A 24,949-nucleotide genomic window follows, 5' to 3' on the forward strand; every position below is an offset into this window, starting at 1 on the left:
GTGATTTGGGGCTGAGCCAGGCTCCCCGGAAGCCCCCTCCTTCCTGCCCCAGCTTTATTTTGGTTCTAGAATCATTCCAGTCAGCAGACTCGGTCCCCACCGTGCCCGTCCCGGGTACACAGTCCACATTTCATGCAGTTAGAGGGAGGGAAAGAGGGGGAAGAGAAGGTGGGTGTAAATGGCCTGCCTGTGCTGCTTAGCCACTGGGGCAGGAAGAGTCTGGGTCGCCCCGGCTGCAGAGGCTCACCAGCGGTGTCCCTGGACCCCGTGCAGACCTCCTGGTGCCGGCCCCAGGGCTGGGCCACAGCCGTGTCAGGTGGGGAGGGCCACAGTTCTGCCTCCAGTCCCATGACCACCCTGGGCTCTCCCAGCCGCACTGGGCGGGAGGGGACTGGTTGGGCCTGTGTCTCCCTAGCTCACCAGTGCCAGAGGCAGCCAGCCCGAGAGCTCTGCCCTGACCTGTGGGTGGCCCCAGGGAGCAGATACCACCCTCCGCCACCCCATCCCTCTGAACTGGCAGGGGCACCCACCCCTCAGCTGCCTGCTTCTCTGGGGCCGCCTCTGGTGGATGGGGGCTGCCTCAGCCAGGGACAGCTGGAAAGTATGCACGCTCTTCCTCAGCTCGGGGGGGGGTGGTGGTAGCCAAAGCCCTGTGGGGGCTAAAGAGCCCAGCCCCTTTGCTTCTCGGCAGGACCCCTCTGGGGGGCCAGTCACACAACAGAGGTCCTCAGGCCATCAGGCTAGAGCTAGACACTCCGGAAGCCATAACATGCTTAGCTTCTGCCCCTGCTCATGGCTTTCCTCTCTGCCCTCCAGTCTTCTCCAGAGGGAGAAAGGCTCCCTGCCCCCCTCCCAACCAACCTCTTGCCTGAGAATCTCAGGATCCGCTTCTAGAACTTGACCTAGGACACTGGGTGCCACCTCCTTCCCAGTCTGGCATTCAAACCTGCTCCCCCCCCCCCCCACTGCCCTCAATCCGGATGCCCCTCGACTTCCCCTCACTGTCCCTGCTCAGGCCGCCCCTTTCCTCCAAGGCCCACAAAGGCCTCTCCCACGGACCCCCTGCAGTCTGTATTCTGCCTGCCCCGCTGCCCACCAGCTGCCCACGGGCTGAGGCATCTTTCTTCCCAATAGGGCCTGGCCTGGAGGTATGGAGCCAATGCCTAATTCAGTTGGGACCGAACACAAGGACCTCTGGGCCTTGCAAGGGTTATGGATCAAGGGAGCGGATTTCATAGAGCATGACTCCAGAGCCAGCGTCCACCTGCAGGCCTCTGCTTGGCCTGGTCTCCTGGTCACTTCTCCTGCCCAGAGGCTGAGGACAGGTTGTGTCGGGGAAGTTCATGTCCACCTTGCTTGGGCTGGCTGCCTGCCTGCGATACTCAGTTCCTCTCCTGCCCCTCAGGGCACGGCTCCCATCTTGTCCCTGCAGCCCCCAGAGCTCTGCCCCGGCCGCGTCCAGCACTGAGCGGATCCCCAGCGCAGGGGGGTCTTGTCTTCCGGCCATCCCAAGGGCCGTGTCCTCTTCATGTCGTGTCTGCTGGTGTCTAGCACAGCCTCTGGCCCCCGAGACTCACGAGTTTCCCGTACATGACCCAGCTTAGCCCTGGCCTCCCAGCAGGGGTGGGGCGTGGAGAGCCCTGAGAGACTAAGCCCCAACACCCCAGGCCGAGGGACAGGCCGGGTGGGGATCTCAAAATGGGAGCATGATGGGCCAGTGCCAGGCTGCCTTTCCTGGGTCGTGGCCCAGTTCCAGCTGGCCCTCCGTGGGAGAAAACCCTGGGTCCCTAGACACCTGGCCAGGCCCACTCCTCCATTGCAGTCTGGACAGAAGGACCAAGATGGTTCATGGGGACTCCGGTGGGGGACCCCAGCATTCATGGCTCCCACTGGACTAGGGAGGGGCATCGGAGCTGAGCATGGGCCAGGCCCCGGGCAGCTCGGTGCCCACCCCGGCCCGTTTTGCTGACTGCTAGTTTCGCTGAACGGCGTGCCACATGGACACGGGCCTGCGCAGCGTGGCCAGCATCTGGTTCCAGTGTGTGGTGCCCATGCCGCTGGCTGCCGGCCCGATAATGACATGGCCCACGTTGTCCCCTCGGCCGTCACTGCTGCTCTCAGCTACCGTCACACGGAGAGACAGGTCCTGGGGAGGAAGTGACATGGGTGCTGGGGACCAGGTGCCAGGTCCCAGCGGGGGGCCAGGGGTGGCTCCCTGAATCCTTACCCCTGATCTGCTTAGCCCCCCAGCTTCTGCTGCTGCCTCCCTACACAGTGGCAGTGCTGGACTGCCAGCTCCAAACGCTGGCCTCCCCACCTGCCTTGCTATGTGACCTGGGGCAGTGACTCGGGCTCTTCCTACCTTAGTTCCCCATCTGTGAAATGGTAATAATATTAGTTCCTACCTGTTCTGGGAACAAAATAGGTTAAAATGTGTCAAGTGCTTAGAATAGCCTGCACACGGAGTATTTTAGATGTCTCATTATTCCTAATATAATCCCGTGTTGGACTCATAGCTGAGGAAGGAAAAGAATGTGCCTGAAATCAAAGTGGTTGAGCTGAAACTGAAACCCAGCCTGACCTCCCTCCGTCCTCCTCCTCCTCCCGCCCCTCCTCCCCCACCTTCCCCCTGGTCCCAAGAGGTCTCCTGCTCTCAGAGGCTGTGTAGTAACGCTGCGGCCACCTGGGGGAAGAAGGGGACAGGTGGACAGTCTGTCCCATGAGGGTGGCAGGACAAGGCAATGCCCAGCGCCAACCAGAGATGCTGGGACGTTTGCCTGGATCGGGAACTCCCAGAGGGAGGCAGAGCTCTGGGCTTCCAAATTCAGACGGGGTGTCAGAGCTGGTGGGTTCTGTACAGCCCCGTGATTAAGGGGCAGGATTTGGCTCAAGGCACAAAAGGACGTCCTCACTGTTAGGAATGCCCAAGGACGGAAGGAGGTAGGGAGGCGAGGTGGTAAGCTCCCCATCCTCTGAGGCATGCCAGCAGGGCCACTGGTGTGGCACAGGCCATATCCTCTGTAACCCCCCAGGCTTGGTCTGTGGTATGTGCGCCGGGGAGGCGGGGGGGGGGGGGCTCCCTGGAGCACGTGACCTTCTGAAAGCCACGGCAGTGTGGGGGGCTCAGCAGGGCCTCTGCAGGGAGCGTCTGCAGAGATTTAGGGCCAGAGCTGTGGGCGCTTGGGTTAGCCCTGGCTCATCTCCAGGCCTTTGTAGCTCCTACGGGGAACTGTCTCCCCCCAGATCTCGGCTTAGCTCACCCCTCCTGCCAAAGCCTCCCCGGACCGCCAAAGTCTGGCATGCTCCTAGTGGATTAGGACTGTCTGGGGACTTTCTGCCTGTCCCTTGTGAGCACCAAGGAAGCAGTGCCTGTGTCTCCAGCCCTCGCCATAGGGCTGGTACCTAGTGGGTGCTCCATAAATACCTCTCCACTAGAAAGGTGAGGGCTTGAGGCAAAGCATCGCCACCTGCGGGAGCCCTGAGACGTGAGGCTGGAGTGGCTGGAGTGGCCCCAGAGCCCCCCACGCCTGAGCCGTGCCCCCCTCACCTGGAGCACGATGGCTGGCACCGAGAAGATCATGGCTTCGTTGAACACTGGGTTGGGGTCGTCCCTCTTCACAGCCGTCTTCTTTTTGCTCATCTTCCGCCCATCCTGAAGCAGGTACACCTTGACGAAGGGGTCTGTGGGCGAGAGGTGGGGGTCAGGACCAGGGCCATGCTCCCTTGGCATAGGCCTGCCCAGCCCTAGTGGCCCGCTGGCTCCACATGCCCCAAACCTTCACTGCTGCCACCATCTCCTGCCGTCCTGCCATTGGGCCTCTATTTCTTTCCTATTTTACAGATGAGAAAACTGAGGCTCACGCCAAGTCAGGAGAAGAGCGGGGCTTTGGGCTCAGGCAGCCCGCCTCCTGGCCCCCACACGTGCGCCCCGCCCATGGCGCTCAGCAGAGTCGGCAGACCCACCACTTCTCATTCTATAATGAGCACAGACGTCAGCCCTGAGTCACCCTGCGCCCGCTCAGTGGAGCCTGACTTTGAAATAACAAGTCACTCTCTACTTGTCACCCTCCGCCCACTGGGTGTCCTTGCTGTACCCGCCTGGACCCTGGAGTCTCCCCGGCTCCCGGCAGGTCGGGCTCCCCCCACCAGCCCTCTGTTTTCAGTCCTGTTCTTGCAGGCTGGGGGCATCAGGTCCTGCCCGGTACCCACACCATTCAGGGATCTGGGATGCAGTCCAACTCCTGGGAATGGAGCCTCCACCATGAATTCTAGTTCTGGGGAGCAGGTGTCCACCTTGGTTTCTTCCTAGTGCCCCAGCCTCCTGCTCTCAGACTCCAGTCTGTCCCTCCCGGGCGTTCCCTGCCACCCTCGGCTGCTCTCAACTTTCCCCAGCTAGACTGATTTCCCCACTGTGCACGGCTCCTGAGCTCAGCCAAGACCGGGGATGGAGGGGCCTGGCACCGTGCCCCACACCTGCTGATGCTCCCAGGTGTCCCCGGCTTATCAGCTGGGCCACCGCTCCCGGCAGCCCACATGAAAGAGCCGGGGAGCCAGCAGGGCCTTACCTGCTGTGGTCTTGTCGTTGGTCCAGATGAGATTCTTGGCTTTCACCACCACCACCGTGAGGCGCTCAGCCGTCGGGAGGTAGCTGAGGGACAGCAAGATCTCGCCCACAGCATCCGCAGCCTGGAGGACACGTGAGTGACTTAAGGGGTTGAGGGAAAGGCAGAAGCTTCCTTCTCCACTGAGAAGTTGTTGCTCTTGCCTTTCTACCAGGCACCGGACTGGTGGGATTGAGAAAGGGACCCCAATCCCCCATTCCATGAGGGGTGCGTCATCTCTCCCTCCTACCGGGTGTGGGTCCTGCCTTGGAAGGAGGGCCAGAGGTCGCCTGTCAAATGTGGCCACCAAACGCAGTTAGGGTCCCTCTTTCCAGTCCAGGGAAAACATTCTGTGTAGTAGCACATAGAGGTCCCAGGGGACTGGGACTGGGAGATCATTTGCTTAAATAACAGTGATGCTCCCCAAGCACGCCTACACTTATAGAGGTAAACTTCAGCTCGGCCTCTGTCTGGAATAACTCCCTTTAGTGCCAGAGCACCTCCCAGCAGAAACCCTCTAGGAGTAGAGCTTCTGAAGGTTTGGTGGTTGGAGCAGAAGAGCAGTAAACAGTGGTTAGAGCATCTTCGTTTCATGCGGTAAACGGAGTTTCCTTGAACGCGGCTCAGGCCTCTTTCTCTCATTTCCTAAAGATGCCGGGGTTTGGGCTGTGGGTTTGGGGTGTGGACAGTGGGGTCCCCCCTCTGCGAGAGGTGTGTGTGACCCTCTCTTCACGGGCGGACTGACCTTGTTCTGGTCCTGTAAGTAGAGCCAGCCGCTGAAGGGCTGCAGTGGGAGGTCGAGCACAGAGAGCTTCAGCTCGACCACCCCCGTGCTGACATTCCGCTCATCCTCATCGATGCCAAACACAGAAAACCGCAGGCTCTTCTCCTCCAGGGCGGCAGGGTCCAGGGGGATGGAGAACTTCTCATCGAAGAAGATGGAATAGGCATTCCTCTGGATCTGTAGAGAGAAAGGGACATGGAGGGAGCTCCAACTCTGGGAAGGTGGTGGCAGCCAGGGGCCTATGGTGGGGAGAGAGCACTGGGCAGAGAGTCCAGAGGCCTGGGCTGGAGTCCTGGCTCTGCTGCCCCACAACCTCAATGCCAATTCTTCCTTTGGTGGCTCAGCCCTGAGAACTTCTTTAAAATTATTTATTTATTTATTTTAAGTAGGCTCTATGCCCACTGTGGGGCTTGAACTCACAGCCCTGAGATTAAGAGTCATGTGCTCTACTGACTGAGCTAGTCAGGCACCCCAGCCCTGGGGATTTAAAAGCCCCCGTCTTCCTCTCCGTGGTGGCCAATCTGGTAGCGTGGCATTTGAAGCTTCCATAATCTGACACCAACTAATGCCCAGCCTCAGTGCCCATGGCTCCACAGAACCCTTGTGATGTCCTGGCTGGACCGGTTTCCTCTTTCTTGCACGAGTTCAGGTCCAGCTGTGGGCCAGGCGTGCAGTAAGTACAGATAATCGTGGAGTTGGGAGCTGCTGATGTCCCAGCCCCCGCAGAGCCTGGCCCAGGATGGTCTGAATGTGTGGGATGGATGGACGGATAGAGTGACGAGGCGAGGCTGGGCAGACTCCACTTCCAAGTCCAGTCCTGCCTGGTGGGCGCCTTTGGCCTTCTCCCAGGAAGCCGTGGGCAGGCCCCCTGGGAAGGTGCCCTGGCGGGCACGGCTCCCCCTTCCATTGGGGGCTGCCTTAGTCACTGCCTGGCAATATTTAGAGAGGAGCTCTCATCCCTGGCACCGTGCCTGAAGCTGGGGGGTTGCCCAGCCTGGGGGCAGCCACCTACCTACTGGGAATGACTGGGCTACAATGCTAAGAAGCCTGCCTTCTTGGGAATAAATCCGCCAACACCTCCGAGCGCACTGAAGCACGCTCTTTGGTCACTGCCTGGGTTGTGGGAAGATTCTTCTGCCACCGCTCCCTGGGAGCCACGTCCCACATCCAGTTCCCTGCCTGAGGATCTTCAAGGGCTCCTTCCCCTGTGGAATAAAGTCCACCCCCTGATCTTGACCTTGGCATTCAGGCTCTTCATGATCTCCCTTCTCCTGCCAAATGGGCCACTTTGCTGTCCCTTGCCCACAGGGGCTCAGGTTCCCTGACCATCCATTCTCTGTGTGTTGTGCTTTATGAGCACATGGGGGGAGGAAAATGGGAACTCCAGGGCCAAGTCCTGGATCTCCTGCTCACTTGCTGGCGTTGTGTTGGGCAAAGCACTCTCTTGAACCTCCTCATCTGTAAGATGCCCTCGGTTCATCCCACTGGGGCGAATGAGAGAATCACGGATGTATGGGCTCTGTGAACCAGGTTCTGAGCACACATCAGGCTGTGATGGTTCCTGTCTACCAATGTCCCTCTTCAAGGAAGGTGTCCGGAACCACTCAGGATCTTCTAGGCAGTCCAGGCCATTGGCAGCGTGGATCCAGGCTCAACAGTGACACTTCATGGTCCTGAGATACAATCTATTGAACACTTACCAGGGACTGGGCTGAGTTCTTTGCATATATTAATATATCCCTTCCTCAAGGATTATGGTGCCCATTTGATAGATAGGGAAATTGTGTCACAGAGAGCTTACATGACTTATCCAAGGCCACGCTGCTAGGAAGTGGGAAACTGCTATTGGAACCCAGAGAGTGAGGTTTTAGGGTCCTGCTCCTCACCACCCACTGGACTGCTTCTCTTGGGCCCCACATGTACTGGGCCGTGGTCAGTTGTTGACCATCCAGGAGTGAGGGGGGCAGCGTGGGGTGGGAGAGGGATGACACTGTCCACCACGGAGGGACAGCCAACTTCAGCATGGTAAGAGTGACTGGACACAGGTGGGTTTCTGAGGAGTCAGAAACCACTTGGTCCTACAAGCCCTCAGGTTCTTTCTACTCCAGTTAGAGGCCACGGAGTGTCAACCTTGCCCACCTCAGAGGACTCCCAGTCATGGCGTCTGGACCCCTTTTACCCCTAATCCAGCCTGGAGGGGAGTGTGTCTCATGAAGGCTTTGCTCCCTCTTGGCAAGACAGAGGGACCCGCGAGGGGTAGCCTGGTGTGGGAGGGTGCTGGGTGTCTCCCCTCGCCCTCCCCAACCTGCTCTCCACCCCAGGAACTGACCTCTATCAGCTGAGCAACAGGCTCCCTTGGCCTCTGGCTTCTGGTGGGATCAGACAGTAGGGGTCACTCAAGGGAAACCAGAGGTCAGAGGGAGCTCGGGGTGCTTATTCCCTAGGTCCTTCTCTGCAGTACTGCTGTGGTCTGACCATGTCATGTCCCTTGACCAAAGGACACAGCGTCTATCAGGGTGGCCCCTCCACACGCCTCTCTCCTTTTGGGTCCAGTAGCCTCCCCTTCTCCTTATCCCTTCAGAAGAGGGTCCACTCCATCTCTGACATCACCCTACACCCACCCACACCATTGTTTGTTTTTCTTAAGATTTATTTATTTATTTTAGAGAGCGGGGGCAGGGAAAGAGAGAGCGGGGGGAGGAGGAGCAGAGGGAGAGGGAGAGACAGAATCTCAAGCAGACTGCCCGCTGAGCGAGGAGCCCAACACGGGCTCGATCCCACGACCCCGAGATCATGACCTGAGCCCAAATCAAAAGTCAGATGCTTAACCGACTCAGCCACCCAGGCCCCCCTCACCCACACCACTGTTAACAGTTCTGTTATTAAGCTCTCCCCAAATTAGCCAACTTGAACATGTCATCCCTTTCCTGCCAGGACCCTAAGCTGACCCAGGAGACAGGTGTGGAAATGGACAATTACCACACACTGGGCTCATGTGGTAGGATTGCCGAGAACTGCGCATGGTGTGAGTCCTCAGGTTCGCAGCACCTTCAGCTCTGGGATTAGCATCCAGAGCTGCCCTGCGGCACTCTCCTCACATCCGGCCTGGCCCTGCAGACCCGCCTGCCTGGGGAGGACTCCCGGGAGCCCAGAGCATACCCCTGCCCCGGCCCCCACTTACCCGGGAGATGCCCACGATCTGCTCATCAGGCAGCAGGCTGACGCGCATGAAGCAGGACTTGAAGCCGGCTTCTTCCCGCTCCAGCAGGTCCTTGCCCTGCAGCACAGCCACGTGGAGGGTGTGGGAGGCCGCATCGTAGTCCATGCTCACCTCCACCTGGCCCAGCGTGAAGTCCTGCCCGAAGGTGTTGCTCACGGAGGAGATGGAGTTCAGGGAGTCCGCCGACTGGGACTTGCGGAGGGTCCCGTAGGGGGCCAGGTCCAGCTCCCGGCCCATCAGCTCCAGGGGCCCCAGCTCGCTGATGCTCTCAAAGGTGTCCTCAATGCTGAGGCTGCCTTTGCGACTGGGTGGTCCCCGAGTGCTGGCCCGCTGGGCATTCCAAGCAGGCACTCTCTGGGGGTGAGAAAAAGGAACACAGGAGCATCACAATGCAATAGGCATGGTCTTGTGAGCCTGGTTCATTCGAGGCACCTCTAGTTCTCCTTTTGCAGAAATAATGCATGCCTTAGTCAGGAAGGTCCTTGTTTTTTTGTTTGTTTTTTTAAAGGATTTATTTATTTATCTGGGGGGAGAAGGAGGGAGGGAAGGAGGGGGAGAGAGAGAGAGAGAAGAGTACAAGCAAGGGGAGGAGCAGAGGGAGAGAACATCCAAGCAGACTCCTACTGAGCATGGAGCCCAGTGTGGGCCTCGATCTCACAACCCATGGGATCAGGACCCGGGCCAAAACCAAGAGTCCAATGCTTAACTGACTGAGCCACCCAGGCGCCCAGGAAGGTCCTTGTTTAATGCTATTTTGTGTCACTCAGTTTTCTTTCCCTAACCATGAGGGAAGAAAGCTTTTTCTCAAAATGTTTAGTGATGTGGACTGAGTTCCATACATAAAGATGTTCACTGTAATGATGTTTATAAAAAGGGAAAGTAGTTAGCAATCTAAGGCTCCAGTGAAAGGGGAATGGGTAAGAATCCTAGAGTAGAGCTATTCAACAGACGATCGAGCAGCCTCAGAGGATGTTTACCAAAACATTTACAAAAGGAGAAGTCTTCCATGTTGGATAACACTTGCCCTAATATTCAAAAATTTCTTTTCCCTAAACTGACCCTGGGATTTGAGAAAACAAAAGCCTTTGTACCATTAAGCATCTCCCATGCTGCTGCATAGTCTTCATTACCATAATTTTTAATGGGCCCCCAATCTGTCATTGAATGGATAGCTGTAATTTACTTTACTATCCCCCTACTGTTGTACATTTATGTTGTTTCTTATTTTTCACAAATATAAATAATGCAGGATCAAATAGCTTTCTTAAAATCCTAGCTCAGAGGACCTGGTCCTTTTGAAAGCTGCTGACACATGTTGCCAAAATGCTCTTTGGAAAAGTTGTGCCAATGTACTGTCCCCCCCACCCCCACAGAATGGGAGATAATCCCCTCACACCCCAAATGAATGAGCATGTGGGGCCCCTATCCAATAACAGATTCTGGCTGTGCTCTCTGGAACTCTACATGATGTTAGAAAAATTCTCTGCCAGTGTCTAATGATGAAACATTCAGCAATATATTTCAAGAGCCCTAAAAATGTTTGTACTCCCTGATACAGTATCCTACACCTGGGCATCCGCTCAAAGTACATAATCCCAAATGAAGACAAAGTTTTACATATAAAACATTCACTGCATTATTTATAATGGCACTTAGTAAATCATGGCACGTACATAAAAAGGAATCCGACACAGCCATTAAAATGATGTTTATGGGGCCCCCGGGTGGCTCAGTTGTTAAGCGTCTGACTCTTGGTTTCGGCTCACATCATGATCTCAGGGTCATGCGGAGTCTGCTTAAGACTCTCTCTCCCTCTGCCCCTCCCCCCTGCTCTCTCTCTCTCTCTCTAAAGTAAATGAATAAATCTTTTAAAAAATGTTTTATGATGGGTGCTCAACAATATGGGAAAATGCTTTAGCTGTGAGTTAAAAAGAGCAGGGTATAAAATTCTATGTAGAATTGACACCCGTCGTATAAAAACTATGCACGGAAAAAAAGACTGGCGGGTAGATTAAAAGTACTGGAAAGAAATAAATCAAAATTTTAGTAGTTAAAATACAGTTCACAGTTATTTGCCTCTGGGTGGTGGCATGTGGGGAGAGGTTTTTCTTATTTGTATTTTCCTGTTTTTTTCACAGGATGGTTTTTAAAATTGAAAACATTCATTCCCTCACCAAGTATCCCCTGATTTCACAGCACTGGGCTATGGTGGAGACACGGAGGGGGACAAGGGTCCCTGTTCACAGGAGGAAGTTAACCAGGAGAGAACAAGGGAGTGGGGAGGGAGGGGAGGCCATCTTGAGAGAGCAGAAACCTCACCTTCTGCTTGGCCTCTGCGTAGGTCTCCCCGTACTTCTGCTGAAGGTACCTGTAGTCGTAGTTTGGGAACGGGGAGGGGCTGGGGAAGCTCCCCGATGTCCAGAGCTTCCACAGGCTCACCGCTGCAACTCCCAGCAGTGCCAGGGCCCCAGCAGTGTAGACACCCACCTCCCAGCCAGGGGGGCTCTTGATTACTGCAAGGCAAGGACAGCCTCTCATTAGTAGGCTCTGGGGTCTCCCAGTGGTTATAGCCTCCCACCCAAGGAGCAGGTAGTTCAGCACTGACTTCTTTATTCACTGAACAAATATTTACTGAGTGGCTACTATGTGCCAGGCTCCATGCTAGGTGCTAGGGGATCCAGGGTTGAATAAGACATATGTACTCTGTGATTTCTTTTTTTTTTTTTTTTTCCTTTTTTTTATTGTTATGTTAATCCCCATACATTACATCATTAGTTTTAGATATAGTGTGTACTCTGTGATTTCTGCTTCTATCCCCTTTTTCACAAAAGCATGCATTTCTACCGGAATAGGATGGTGGTGGGGACGCTTGGCTAGATCAGACGAAGAGTTGTGAACAATGGTTAAACATTCCCTAGGCTTTAAACAAATTCTTCCCACTTTTGAGTTCTCTGACCTTATAGCCTTCCAAAGACCTCTTACTTCCAGATAATCAAAGCAGCCTTTTGAGGTCTGGGGGAAGAGGGAAGGGGTTTGGGGAGAAAAAGAAATGACCCCGTTTTTGCCTCAACCTTATCTAGAACAACCCAATGTCCATCAACTGATAGATGGATAAATAAAATGGAGCCCATCTATACAATGGAATGTAATTTGGCAACATAAAGGTACTGTACATGTTGTACCATAGATGAGCCTTGAAAATGTCATGCTAAGTGAAAGAAGCCAGTCACAAAAAAAACACATGTTATACGATTCTGTTTATATGAAATGTTTAGAATAGGCAAATCCATACAGACAGAAAGTTGATTAGTGATTGTCTGGGGGGTTAAGGGGGCAATGCAGAATACAGGGTTGCTCTGGAGGATGATGAATGTATTCTTAAAGTTAAAAATGTTGATGGGTACAAAATAGGTTAAATCCACTGAATTGTACTCCTTAAGCGGGTAAATTGTATGGTATGTGAATTTTATCTCAATAAAGCTACTACCAAAAAAAAAAAAATCTCAGCCAGAAGTGAGAGGTAGCTTTTTGGCAGTGCAGGGCTTGGGCACAAATCCAGATGCTCAAATGCTCTCTCTCCACTGATAAGTAAAGAACTTTCCCTATCTGAGCCTCACTGTCCCCAGACATAGTAATTAACTGCCCCCTCACCTGTGTTGGGTGAGCTCTCACCTAGCAGAAGTGACCTTCTGTTGGCAAATATAATTCTCTAGACCATTCTCAGTGCTGCCTCTATACTCAGTTCAAATGAGGAAACTGCGGTGCACAAAGGATAAAGAACTTGCTCAAGGTCACAGAGCCAGGAAGGGGTGGTCCTGGGATTCTAACTCGGGCAGCCAGACTTCAGAGCAAGCAGGAGTCTCCTCTGCCCCACCCAGCCTCGACCCAGCACAGTTCCGAAGTAGCAGGGTGGAAAGAGGTGGGAGGGCACTTCAGGGGTGGAGATGTATCACCACAACATCTGTTGAACACCTACTGTGTGCGAGCACCCTGGTGAGGGAGTCAGCCCCAGGGCCAGTCCCTGTCCTTAAGTAGCTCACAGTCTAGGGATGAGGTGAATAGGCAAATAAACAGACAAAACGGAGTGATGAGAACAGTCCAGGAGGGCTTCCTGGAGGAGAGACATCTAGGCTGAGATACGAAGGAGGAGCAAGAAATGTGCCAGGCCAAGGCTCCAGGGACTGGGAGTTTCGGGCAAGAAGAGGAGAGGATGTACAAAGCCTGGAGTGTTCAGAGTGTCCAGTGGGAGAGAAGGAGTGGGGCATTTGGGGCTGGGGAGCTCCTTGCCACCCCTTCCCTGAAGCCAGGCTGCAAAGGGATCACACAGCAGTGGCAGCCCCTCTGGCAGTGGGAGACCTCAGCCTGCCCCTGCTCTCTTGAGCCCAGCCACCTCTAGCCAGAATCCACAACACTATCACATTCGGGATCAGGGCAGGGCCCGGCCTGTAGCCCTGGCATTTATCCAGAACTCAGCATCCTATGATCTCCCTACCTCCACCTGCTAGAGGAGGACAGCTGAGGCTGGGAGAGGCTAGAGAGCATGCCCAGCCATCGGCCCAAGGCCATGGGGTAAGAAATGCAGAGCCTGGCTGCCACCTTGACACCGTGAGCTTGAACCTCCCGATCCAGAGAATGGACATGACCACATCCCCCTAAGCAGATGGTCCCGCCCTGGGGAATTTATCTTGCGGGGGCAAAAATCCCAGGAAGTTTTATATCTGGTGTGAGTCACTGAGGCTGTATTTATAACATCAGAAATCTGCAAACAGCCTGACGGGGTCACTGGGGCCAGGTGGTGCTGACTTGGGAGGGAAATATCACTGGCCTTTGAGAATTGAGGTCATTAGGATGTCACTGTGGCAAAGCAGGAAGACGTTTTCGGGCATTGTTGAAAGAAAAAAAAAATGAATCCACGACATGGTCCAACCACACAGTTTTGATGTAAAAATCACACAGCCTATGGACAAGGGCTGGGTGGGACGAGGGACAGATGAGAGGAGCAAGAAATCAGGATAGAGAGGCTGTGAGCAAACTCTGTGTTCTGATCTCTGTTGACAGAATGTAATTTGTGGGCTAACTGAAACCACAATAGAGATCTACAGAGGGCCCCAGGCAAGCCCTGCTGAGCCAGGAAAGTTCTGGGAGTCTGGTGAATAAGGGATGGCCTGGGAATGGGCCTGGTAAACTGGAGAGTGAGGTGCACATATGGGGGCTCCGGCCGGGATGTGACTCAGTGGGCTCTCAGCAGGGCCTGGGTGGTTCCCAGGGGCGGGCAAGCAGGTGGGCACTGAGGTCTGAGGTCCCCGCAGACGATGGGCAAGAGCCAGACTCCCCTGAGAGTTAGGATCCCAGGGGGGCTAAGGGACTGAAGCCAGCTTCCTGGTTGGCAGAAAAGGGGGGCAGAAGAGGAAAAGCCCCAGGAAGGTGATGCAAAATGATCCCTATTAATGCAAATTTATTTATCCATTTTATTGACTGCCAGCCTCGGGTGGTATGGGAAGAATTCCTCAGGGAAGCCAGGTCTCCGCTGGGACCAGAAATGAGGAGGAGGAGGCAGTGGAGTGGCAGGTAACAAAAGCTTCCTTGACTGTCAACTATTCGCCAGGCCCTGGTCCAGCACTTCATTGTAGATTAACCACTGAGACCCCAGAAGCTGAGGGGCCGAGGAGACATTCGCTGCCTGCCAGTCTGGCGCTAGATCTGCCCCTGGGGCCTCCACACCAGTCTCGAGGGCTTAGCCAGGCAGAGGCAGGGAAGGATTCTGGGCAAAGGGAAGGGCACGGGCAAAGGCCTGAGTTGGCACTTTATGTAAGTTTGGTCACTGAATCTTCCCAGCAGTCCTTGAGGGAGGCCTCACCGCCCCCATTTTGCAGATGAGTAAGTGGAGGCTCAGAGAGGTGTCATCACTTGTCCAAGGCCATGCCAGTTCCTAGCCCCATGTCCCCAAGGCTGTGGGACCTTGGGCAAGTCCCTCTCCTTACTGGTAAAATAGGGCCATTGCTGGCATCCCACTGACCGCCCCCCCCACCCCCCTACCCCAGGCCTGGTGGGAGGGCCATGTGAGATGACAGGCTTCTGCTGGGACTCACCGCTCAGGTGGTATTCAGCCACATCCATGGCCATGATGCCCACTGAAGCAGCTGGGCCTGGAAGGGGAAAGAGAGTCAGCAGAGGGGGCTTTGGAGGGCCACCAACCCCAACCCTATGCCTTGACCTTCCTGATGCCCATGGGCCTTCCGGAGCTCACATTCACTTGTGAGGAGAGCTCAGCCCAAGGTAGGTGGCTTTTAAATGGCATTTTTATTTTTTTAAAAATGATTTTATTTAATTATTTTTCAGAGAGAGAGCGAGAAAGCGCACGCACAAGTTGGGGGGATGGGAGGAGGGGGCAGAGGGAAAAGCAGGCTCCCTGCTCAATCCCAGGAGCCTGGGATCATGACTTGAGCTGAAGGCAAACGCTTAACCGACTGAGCCACCCAGGCACCCATTAAATGGCATTTTTAAAAAATGGTGTTTAAAGCTCTTTTCAACCACTCTAAGACCATCTTAATTTCCGGGTTGCCAGATAAAACACAAGATGTCCAGTGACATTTGAATTTGATTCATTTTTAGTATAAGTATATCCCAAATATTGTCTGGGACATACTTATACTAAAAAAAAAATTATTCATTGTTTATCTGAAACTCAAAAGTTCCTGGGCATCCTGCATTTCTATTTGCTAAATCTGGCACCCCTACCTCATTTCCATCCAACCAACTTCCTACCAGCAACAATTCTTTGATTCTTTGCTACTCATTAGTGTGGGCCCTTGGGGTGTTTGCTAAGCCTTACTCCAAAAGCTTTTGTTTCAATTGGAAAGGAAAGGCTGCATTTCTGTAATATTCTATTATCAGTCCTTTCACTGCTCAGGATGGTTTCCTCCCCACCCCCACCCCCCCAATTCCAAGTTTTATGAATGTTGAAGGCCTGACTTAGTTGTTTTAGAAAGGTCTGGGAGTCATACAAGCCATTACCTGAACCCGGGTGACTGCTCATAGTTTTATTACTGTTGCTGAGAAGTAAATTTGTCTCACAGACATGAGCTAAGGGAATGGAAAAGGGAGGCTGGGATAACCCTATGGGCCTCAGCTCCAGGGGCACGGGAGGATAGGAGAGCCCCGCCCCCCCCAGAGGTGGCTGCAAACAGGTCAGGGTGTTGCTTGCCCACCCAAGGGCCACTGTTTTTCTGTTCTGCAGGAATGCCAACCTAGCATTGCTGGATCTTCTGGCTTTATATGATTTTATTTTATTTTAAAAATATTTTATTTTCAATTAATCTCTACACCCAATGTGGGGCTCAAACTTACAACCCCGAGATCAAGAGCTGCGTGCTCTACTGACTGAGCCAGTCAGGAGCCCCAGTCTCCTGGCATTTTATTTTATCTCTCTCTCTCTCTCTCTACCTACCTACCTACCTTCTGTCTTTTTAAAGAAAGGCCAGATACCTGGACTTTTTAATGTGCAGTTTCTTGATTTTTAAATGTTGTAACTAATTCACAAAAAATGTAAACACTGTCCAGCCACAGAGTAAAAGGCTCCTGGGCTGTGGCTTGGCTAGTCTGTTTGCAACCCCTGGAAAGATCCTGTGGGTTCCCTTGGGGACTGGGGTCAAATCAGAGGGGAAGCATTTTCCTGAATCCTGGGGTTCTCCCCAATCTATGGCTCTAGAGCCGAGAAGTTCGGGTGCTTTGGTTCAGACAGGGTTATCCAGCACACACTGGAGTGCCAGAAGTCTCAGGGCAGGAGGCCTTCAGAAATGGGGCAGGACAGAGCCCTGGGGCAAAGCTCTGTCAGGTGCCCAGACAGCTCCTTGCTCCCAGCTACCCTGATCATGATCCAGTAAGACGTGGGTCTTCCATGGTGATAGAAGGGAGGTATTAACCAGGGAGGCTTCACTGATGCTGACTCGAACGGGGAGCTCATTCCTGGGACCCTGGGCTGTCGATCTTGATGACAGTTAACCTTGATGAGCACTCTATGCCCGAGAACACGGTTCTAAGCATTTTGCATATATATTAACTCATTTAATCCTCTAACCACCACAGGAGGTAGATACTATTACCATTTCCGGTTTGCAGAGGAGAGACCTGAGGCCCGAAGGGAAAATCATTTGCCCCAGACCACACAGCTAAGAAACCAGTCAACCCGGGCCATCTGGCTCCACACTCCTAACTTCGTGCCTTACTGCAGACAGGCATATGGTTTCTGAACTTTCCTAAGAACGTGCAGGCCAAACTGGTCACTGTGGACAAGTCCAGGGTGGCCCTAGTTCCCGGCAGAACAGGGTCTGGACACACCAACACACACACATTAAGGTGAACACACATGTCCCAGCCCACCTCTGCCTTGCTGGGAATCTAGTAATGCCATCAGCTTTCTTTCCGGCTCACTTGGCACAAGCTGACTTCCAGAGCGAGGCTGCCCGGGGACAGCCAATGCCAGCAGCACGCTGGGTACCCCCCTGTGGCAAGTACCACCTGGTACGGGACAGAACCCCGTATCTGCTCCATCAGACCTAGAGCCGTTGAGGGGCCCCCAGCCCTCCGAGGCTGGTCCAGCTCCGACCCCAGACTATCACACTGCCCACTTTTCCCACACCCCTCATTCTAAGACCCCTTCCCCGGGAGCTGTAATTTCAGTGAAAGTGTGAATGATTCTAGGCACACCCAAGCCCCAAATTTCTGCAGTGGTCCCCAGGGAGGTGGCAGAAGCCAGACCACATCTGCCTGGAGGGAGGGAGCGAGGGACGGAGGAGAAAACTGGGGTGGGGGAGGGGGTGGGCAGCCTGAGCACAGCTCTGAATCCCAGATCTTCCCCCTCACTAGCTCTGAGCCTCAGTCATCCCATCTGTAAAATGGGGCTCATGACTGCCTTATCAGGGTGCCAGGAGGGTAGAATGAGAAGTAAGGGTAGTCTGGCTTGGTAAATATTAGCTGCTGTGGTTACTGGGCCTGACAATCATCCCAAAGGCCCCCAAACTAACCCCTAGTTTGAGCAGGAGAATCGTGGGGGCCGCACTGCCAGCCTGCAGATATGTTTTGTCTTCAATCAAAGGGAGTTGCCAACATTTAAAAACTGGGAAAATTCCCATTAAAAATAGATTTCTAAAAAAAAAAAAAAGCTGGATTTACAGCTTCCCTTTAGAAGTTAGAAGATCTGGGGGCAGGTGGGTTGGTCTCCCTCCACCCCTGCAAAATTACCAAATTGTGAGTAGGCTCCGCCCCTTCGGACAGCGTATTTATTCCTCAGGACTGGCCCCTCCCCTCCCTCCATTCACTTCCAGAACCTGCCGGCCCCTGGAGCATCTCCATTCATGAGCCCGGTAAGCAGGCTTTCGGATGAGCTATGAGAGGTCCAGAAAGGTTCAGTGATTTGCCCAAAGCCACACAGCCAGCAGTGGTAGAGCTGGTCCTGCAGCCCTACCCCATTAGTAGCCACAGCCCCCACGGATTTCACATGTGACTCCCGCAACACCTCCCCCAAGACCCCAATGGGGCACAGCCTATTATGAACCTCAGTCCACAGTGGAGGAAGATGAGGCTCAGAGAAGGGCAGTGAATTTGCCCAAGTGAACCAAACAGTAAGCAGGGAGTTGAGACTGAGCCAGAGCTCAGCAGCAAGTGGCTTTCCTCATCGGCCCGGAAATGCCCTGGCTCCATCTCATGGACCACAACCTCAGCAGGCTCCCATCGCCAGCCTGGAGGTCCGCCCAGCGGAGGGGCTGCGGCTTCGGCTCACATCAGGATGCTGACAAGGCACACCGGGAAGCCAGGGCAGCCTATGATAGAGCTCCCCTGAGCTTCTGATACACAGGAAACGGGGCTCAACCCGGCTGAGCCAGAGCTGCCCCAAACTCACACCCAAGCTCCTCAGATGCATGTCCCCCTCTCTGGCACCCTTTCCCATCCAGTCTATTCATTCTGGCCCCAACCCCCGAAACCCGAAACTGCATGGGGCTTGCTCACTGGAAACCGCTCTAAGTTCAAATCCAGGCTTAATCATACCTACCTGGCAATAACTACCGACTGCTGTAAGCATTAGACATAATTTATGCTAAGTGCTCAGCACGGAGCCTAGACTGGACTAGGCACACGATACAGACACGATGCTTGACTGGATAAATGGGTCCCCATTTTCAAGATGAGGAAGCGGGGGCCCAGGTCACACAGATTTGAGTAGCAACCCTGGGATTGGCGTCAGGGTGTGATGGATCTGGGCCTGGGCTCTTGGCCGTCATGCCACCTCCTGACCAGGCCTTTCGGGGGGTGGAGGTGGGTGGGAAGAGTTGTCACTGGTCTTACTGGAATGTGACCGCAGTCGAGGCCCCCTCCTGGGCTTGTCAGAGGAATGGCTTTCCAGGAATTTTGTGGCTCTTCAGGAGAAAGGGGCCCCGTGTCTCTGCTCCCCCCACCCTATTTCCTTGCTCACTGTATCCCCACATCACATCTGTGGCTAGCAAGGTGTTGCCTGCCCCCTGCCCCCCGAGGGTCATCAGATAATAGGAAGGATTAGGATGTGGGCACAGGGCAGTCCTCGACCTCCCAGGCTGTGGACCTCTTTAGGATCTTTAGGTCTGAAATCTTTTTCAAGTGCGCCCCCCCACCACGGAAATTACCACATCCTGCTCCCATCCCCCTAGAGCCCACAGAAACTGCAGGACAGACTGGCTAGGGTGGTGGCGGCTGGCATTTACTGGGCACCTACCATGTGCCAGGCACTGTACCAAGGCCTCGCCATGGTTTATTTCAGCAAGTCCTCCCTGCTGCCCTCGGAGGGGGCTGCTCCTCTGCCCATTGTACTGGTAAGAAAACTGACGTGCAGGAAATGACTTGCCCAGCGTCACCAGAGCCGACAAGAGGCAGAGCCCAAGCTTGAACCCTAGACTGGGAACCTCCACTCTCCCAAGCTAGGGGAAGGTTCTGGATTTCAGAGTGGGGAGGCAGGGGGCTTGGATACTTGTCTTGACCTTTCTCCAGACTGGCTAACTTGGCTGGAACTCCTATCTGCTCTGAGCCTCAGTTTCTCCATTTCTAGTAAGGAGCACAACTACTGTTCTCCAAGTCTGTCCCCCTCCCTGGCTTGGAGAAGGGGCTGACATTCCTGGGTGAAGGTTTCCCAGTAACTCTGGGGTGGCCTCACTGACAGAGGAGGGGGGCACACAGTCATGCAGCCCTGGAAGAGGGGTCACCAGGATGGCTGGCTCAGGGCTCCTCCACCGACAGGCCTGGCTCCAGGTCCCCACGTTGGGCCCCACTCCCACCCCCTCATCAGCCCAAATCTACAGTCCGAGGCCCTGAGACGCGGCAAGAGCAGCGGCATCAAAGGTCCCCAGGAGCCCCCGGAAAGCCCCACACGAAGGCCAGTGACACTGGACGGGCCTGAGGATCCTCTCCCGAGCTCCCGGGGCCTCCCAGCGATAGGGTGTGACATGCCTCTCCGTATCGGAGCATTTCCTGAAGACCCAGCACCCCTGCCAAGGGAACCCCCAGGGTATATGGGGACGCGAATGTGGGGGACTGACGTGGGAGAGTCGGGAGAGGGTGTGAGGTGGGGCAGGGGCAGTGGGGACAGTCAGGCTGCTGAGTGTGAGAGTAAGGGGCGCTCGTGTAGCGCGGGCGCCGGGGAGGCGTGTAACCGGCCGGGGGAGTCCCGTGTGTGCACACGCGGGACGGGCGTGCGGGGCGCGATGTGATGCGCAGTGAGCCGAGTGGCCGGGCCGGGCAAGGGCGCCCGGCGTGCTCTGTGCCCGGCGTGCGTGTGCAAGCGCGGCGCGGGTGTGCAGGGTGCGCGGAGGCCGGGGTCCGCGGCGCTGGGAGGGGGCGCTACGTGCGTCCCCGCGCCGGACCGGCTCCCGGTGGTGCGCGGGGGCGGCCGGGTGCTACTCACCCAGGCTCCGCGGAGGGGCCGCCTCTCAGCTCCCGCTCGGGCTCCGGGCTCCCGGCTCCCGGCTCCCGACTCCCGGCTCCCGACTCCCGACTCCCGGCTCCCGGCTCCCGGCCGGCCTCCTGCAGCGCGCACGCACCGGCGCCGAGCCCGGCCGTCGCCGGCCACGCCACCCCTGCAGTGTCGCCCGGCGGCCGCCTCGGAGCAGCGCGGCGCGGGCCGGGGGCTCGGCCGGGCCGGGGCGGCGGACGGGAGCTGCGCCGCAGTCCGGGCACGCTCCCAGGCGCCCGCCGCGCGCTCCCTCGCGCTCGCCCGCCCCCCTCCCGCTCCCTCTTTAATTTAAAGTGACAACCCCGAGCGCTCCCTCCGCTCCCGGGAGCCACGCGCCGCTTCCGGGGTCTGAGCCCGAGATCCCCAAGCGCACCCCGCAGTCCCGGGGGGTCGCCCGAGGCCGAGGCCAGCCCCTCACTCCCAGCTTGGGGGACGGGGGTGAGGTGGGGTGGGGATGTGCTCTCCAGTGGCTTTGAGAGGCAGGCGGAGTACTGGACGCAGTCGACAGGCCCGGGTTCTGGCCCTAGCCTGCAGCGCCCGGGGTTATCCTGTTCCCTTTCTGGGCCTCAGTTTCTTTTTCCGTAAAACGGGCCTGATACTGCGCGCCTCCTGGAAACCGCTGAGAAAACAGGTGGAACAGCGGGAGGTTTCCCCTTCTCTGAACGGATAATTACCCCTCCCACCGTAATTGGGCTTTTAGGCAGGCCAACATCATCCCACTTAATGCCTACAGTGACCTAATGGGGTCGTGGTCACACCATTTTTTTTTTTACATGAGGAAACAAGCCTCAAAGAGGTGCAATGACCTTCCCAAGGTCACAGAGCCAAAGGTCAGAGCCAAGATTTGAACCTACGTCTGTGTGACTTCAAAGCCCATGCTCTTAACCCCTTAGAGGTCGTGCTTTCTCTCCCAAAGTGATGAATGAATCATTCAGGAGCTATTTATGACGCCCCCACTGGACTCTAGGCAGAGTGCCAGGTGTGGGCGATCTCCCATGTTCCCGGAACAAGGGGACAGGTCCCACCCTACCCTCGCAGTCTGGCAGGGAGGCACGCACGCATCAGGAGGGGCCGGGGTGTGTGGGGGAAGATGCCACCTGCCGTGGGCACCTGGGACATCCTCCAGGAGGACCTGGACGATCTGGGATGAGGTGGAGAAGAGGGGAGAGGATCTCAGTGGGGAGCAAGTGCGTAAAGGCAGCAGTGGTTCCTGGAGCATCTACTCTCTGGGCCTTTGGGGCTGAGAGCAATCTGTGGGCACTGCCCTCTCAGTAGGAGCTGGGTCTGTGCTGGCCTTGCGCAGAGGGGGCTTCCTTAGCCTAGAAGACCTGACCCTGGGGAGCCAGCGATGCAGTTTCACCCGCACCCACAGGGGGCGCCCTCGTTTTCCGCTTATTTTCCGGGTCTGAAAGAAAACAGGAAGGCATTCATTATGACCCTTGGAGGTAGGGCCTGGGCACCGGGCTGTGGGCTTTCACTGACATTTCTCATTTAACTGAATCTTCACAGCCACCTGAAGTTTTGTATTGATTGAGCCCATTTTCCATGGAACACCGTCGGTCTAAGAATAATATCTTCTTAGGACACCAAAGCCTGAGGGAATGACAGGGTTCCTGTTTGGGAGGGAGTGATGAGTTAGACGCACCATCAGCACATAAAAGGGCAACTTTGATGTGGGCTTCTGTGGGAGCAGCAAAAAGCTGAAGTTGAGGCTCCTCTGGTTCTGGGGTCGGTCAGGCTGATGCGGGAACTGGAGTGAGCTTGGAAGGAGCTCTTGTAGGTTTCATGTCAAAAACCCCTCCATGAACAGAAGAGCAGAGCACTGTGCACCGATGTCAGGGGCTGCAAGTGCCTGTCAACAGTCAGGTGTGTAAAAGCATCGGGGCATAGTCACGTGGCAGGTGCACAACAAAGGGAGAGAAAAACTACCACCACTTGCAACAAGCTGGATGAATTTCACTGGCAGGTGATGGTGAATGGTGCTTATAATGTTCAGTGAAAGAAGCCAGACACAGACGAACACAGCTATATGATTCCATTTATAGAAAGTTCAAAAAAAAAAACAGGCAAAACTACTCTCTGTTGTTAGCAGTCAGGATGGTGGTTTCCAGGGGGTTGCAGCTGGAAGGGCCTAAGGGGGAGTCTGGGGTCCCGCTCGTGTCCTGGCTTTGATCTCAGTGTTGGCTCCCGGTGTGTTCACTTTGTGAAAATTCCCAGCGTTGGACACTTAGATTGTGTGAGTTTCTGCATGCATGATCCGCTTCTGTATACAAAAACAGAAGCACCTCGTGTGGCTGCCCACCATCCTAGAATAAAAGCCAAGCTCCTTTCTGTGGTCCATACGGCCTTGCTGTCCTCTCTGACCTGTCCTGCTGTCCTCCTCCTCACCCACCGATCTCCCACCTCTCAGGCCTTCTGGTGTTCCTGATACCTGCCAAGCCATTTTCCACCTCAGGGAGTCTCACTTGCTGGTCCCTCTGCCTGGAAAGCACTTTCTCCTGCTCTTGCCAAGGCTGCTTCCTCTATCCCCTAAACATCGCCCTAAAGCAGTCACCGAGAGGCCCTCCTGACTACCCCACAGAGAGTCCTCCACCCACAGCATGTCGTTTATTTCCTTGAAAACACCAGCCATAATCTGCAATTATTTTATTTGTTTAGAGTTCATTTTCTGCATCCCTCACTAGACTAATAAACACACACCACACTTAGTATTTGCCAAGTGCTCTTCTAACATTATATTAAGGCATTGAGTCCCCACCCCAACGCCACGGGGAGATACTATTCTTAGGCCGATTTTACAGTTGAGGCAATTGGGGCTCAGAGAGGTTATGTAACCTGCTCATGGTCACACAGCTGGAAAGCAGCGAAGCCGGGGTTTGAACCCAGGCAGCCTGGCTCCAGAGTCTCTGCTTTAATTCTACGCTTTGACAGTTTTGCCTGTCTTCTTCCTTGTAGCTTATCTGGGACAGTGCCTGGCACAGAGTAGGTCCTCAATAAATGTTTGTTATATGAATAAATCAGAGCTCTTCAGACTCCCTCCCACCCCACCCCAGAAGCCAAGACTGCCCCAGAAGAACCTTCCAGTTCTACCTACGAGTTCTGGAAAGTTCTCTGTGCTCGGTCTCAGTTATCTCATTCCCTTCCATAAACTGGGATCATCTGCCCCAATATCACCAACTGTTGTGAGGATTTCATGGTATAATAGCCAAGAAAACACTTTGCACAATGTCAAGTATTATATGAATTCCAGTCCTGTATTATTATTTCAAAGAAAATGTGGGGGCAGGTGGTAGCAGCAGCCCCCATTTGCTGAAGGCTTGTTGTATGCCATGCATGACCTCCTTTAATGCCCCTCCAGCCTTGTGAGGCTCATCCCTGTTTTATAGATGAAGGCACTGAGCTCAGAGAAGGGAAGCTGCTCACCCATAATGGGAATTTAAGTTCACATCTGCCTGACCTCAGAGCTCATGCCCAGGGGCACTGGGCTGAGCCTCTCCAAAAATGAAAGAGTCGGGCGCTCGGAGGTAATAGCTCAAGATGAAGGGCACAGAGCAGCCAGCCAGGGCTTGGGAGAGAGATGCTAAGTTCCCTGCCAGAACCCCCAAACTGGCTGGCTGGATTCATGCCTCCTATTTTCTTATTCACTCTGTCATACTCCAAGGCAGATGGGGAAACTGAGGCTCAGAGAGTAGGAGAGGAGTCATGCCGTGAGTTAACAGTGGGTGGGTATGTGGCACATTCTGTCCCCACCCCACCCCCAAAGCCCAGGCCCTTTAGGGTGCCTGGCACCTCCCCCACCCCTTTCCCAGGCTACCCACCCCTGGTGCCCTCTTGGCCACGCTCTGCTCCTTCGCTCCTTCTCTGGTCTCTCCAACCTCAACCTCACCTTTCCCGTGGCTGGTCTGAGGTGCAAAGGCAGCCTGGGGAGACCAGCAGGGACCCCAAGCACTTGGAACTGGGTGGGGTGCAGGGGGACCCAGTCATCACTGTGCTTGGACTGGGACCCCTTAACCCCTCAGCGCCAGCGGCCCCTGGGTCTGGGGGGGGTGCCGTCACAGACAGTAGCCAGGATGTTGGGGGATGGGAGATGTGCAGAGTAAGCAACTGAGGAGGGGGCAGAGCTGGTGGAGGGGAGGGGTGCTGAACAGCAGGGGGAGACCAGGCCACTGCAGTAGGAGGGCTAATCCTAAGGCTCTCACAGCCATTTTAGTGATTTTCAAACTTTATGCCCCAAATCCTGTCTTTCCTTACCCTACGGAACAAATCAAAGGGATCTGTTCCCCTTGAAGCTAGAGCTTCTCCCCAGTCCTGGGGCCCTGGGAAACATAGTTTGAGGTTCCATCCATTGAGGTCTGTTTTTTGGGGTGCCC

The 24,949-nt window shown here is 55.0% G+C and overlaps 1 protein-coding gene across 2 annotated transcripts; it reads right to left on the minus strand.

Annotated features, from left to right (window-relative positions):
* On the minus strand, window positions 1-20,820 carry SYT12 (synaptotagmin 12). 2 transcript variants are annotated; one of them, XM_078057741.1, is made up of 8 exons: window positions 20,532-20,820; window positions 14,695-14,751; window positions 10,925-11,118; window positions 8,567-8,959; window positions 5,347-5,562; window positions 4,566-4,686; window positions 3,548-3,681; window positions 1-2,146 (listed from the first exon to the last, which is right to left on the minus strand). In XM_078057741.1, the coding sequence occupies exons 2-8, from the start codon at window positions 14,726-14,728 to the stop codon at window positions 1,973-1,975; spliced, it is 1,266 nt and encodes a 421-aa protein (XP_077913867.1). In that variant the 5' UTR covers window positions 14,729-14,751; window positions 20,532-20,820; the 3' UTR covers window positions 1-1,972. The 2 variants fall into 2 exon arrangements, with proteins under 2 accessions (XP_077913867.1, XP_077913868.1); XM_078057742.1 differs by lacking the exon at window positions 10,925-11,118 and having other exon boundaries at window positions 20,532-20,819.
* Between the last annotated feature and the right edge of the window lie 4,129 nt (window positions 20,821-24,949).

The sequence above is a fragment of the Halichoerus grypus genome, chromosome 11 (genome assembly GCF_964656455.1).
Source record: "Halichoerus grypus chromosome 11, mHalGry1.hap1.1, whole genome shotgun sequence".
In the NCBI taxonomy this organism is placed as follows: domain Eukaryota; kingdom Metazoa; phylum Chordata; class Mammalia; order Carnivora; family Phocidae; genus Halichoerus; species Halichoerus grypus.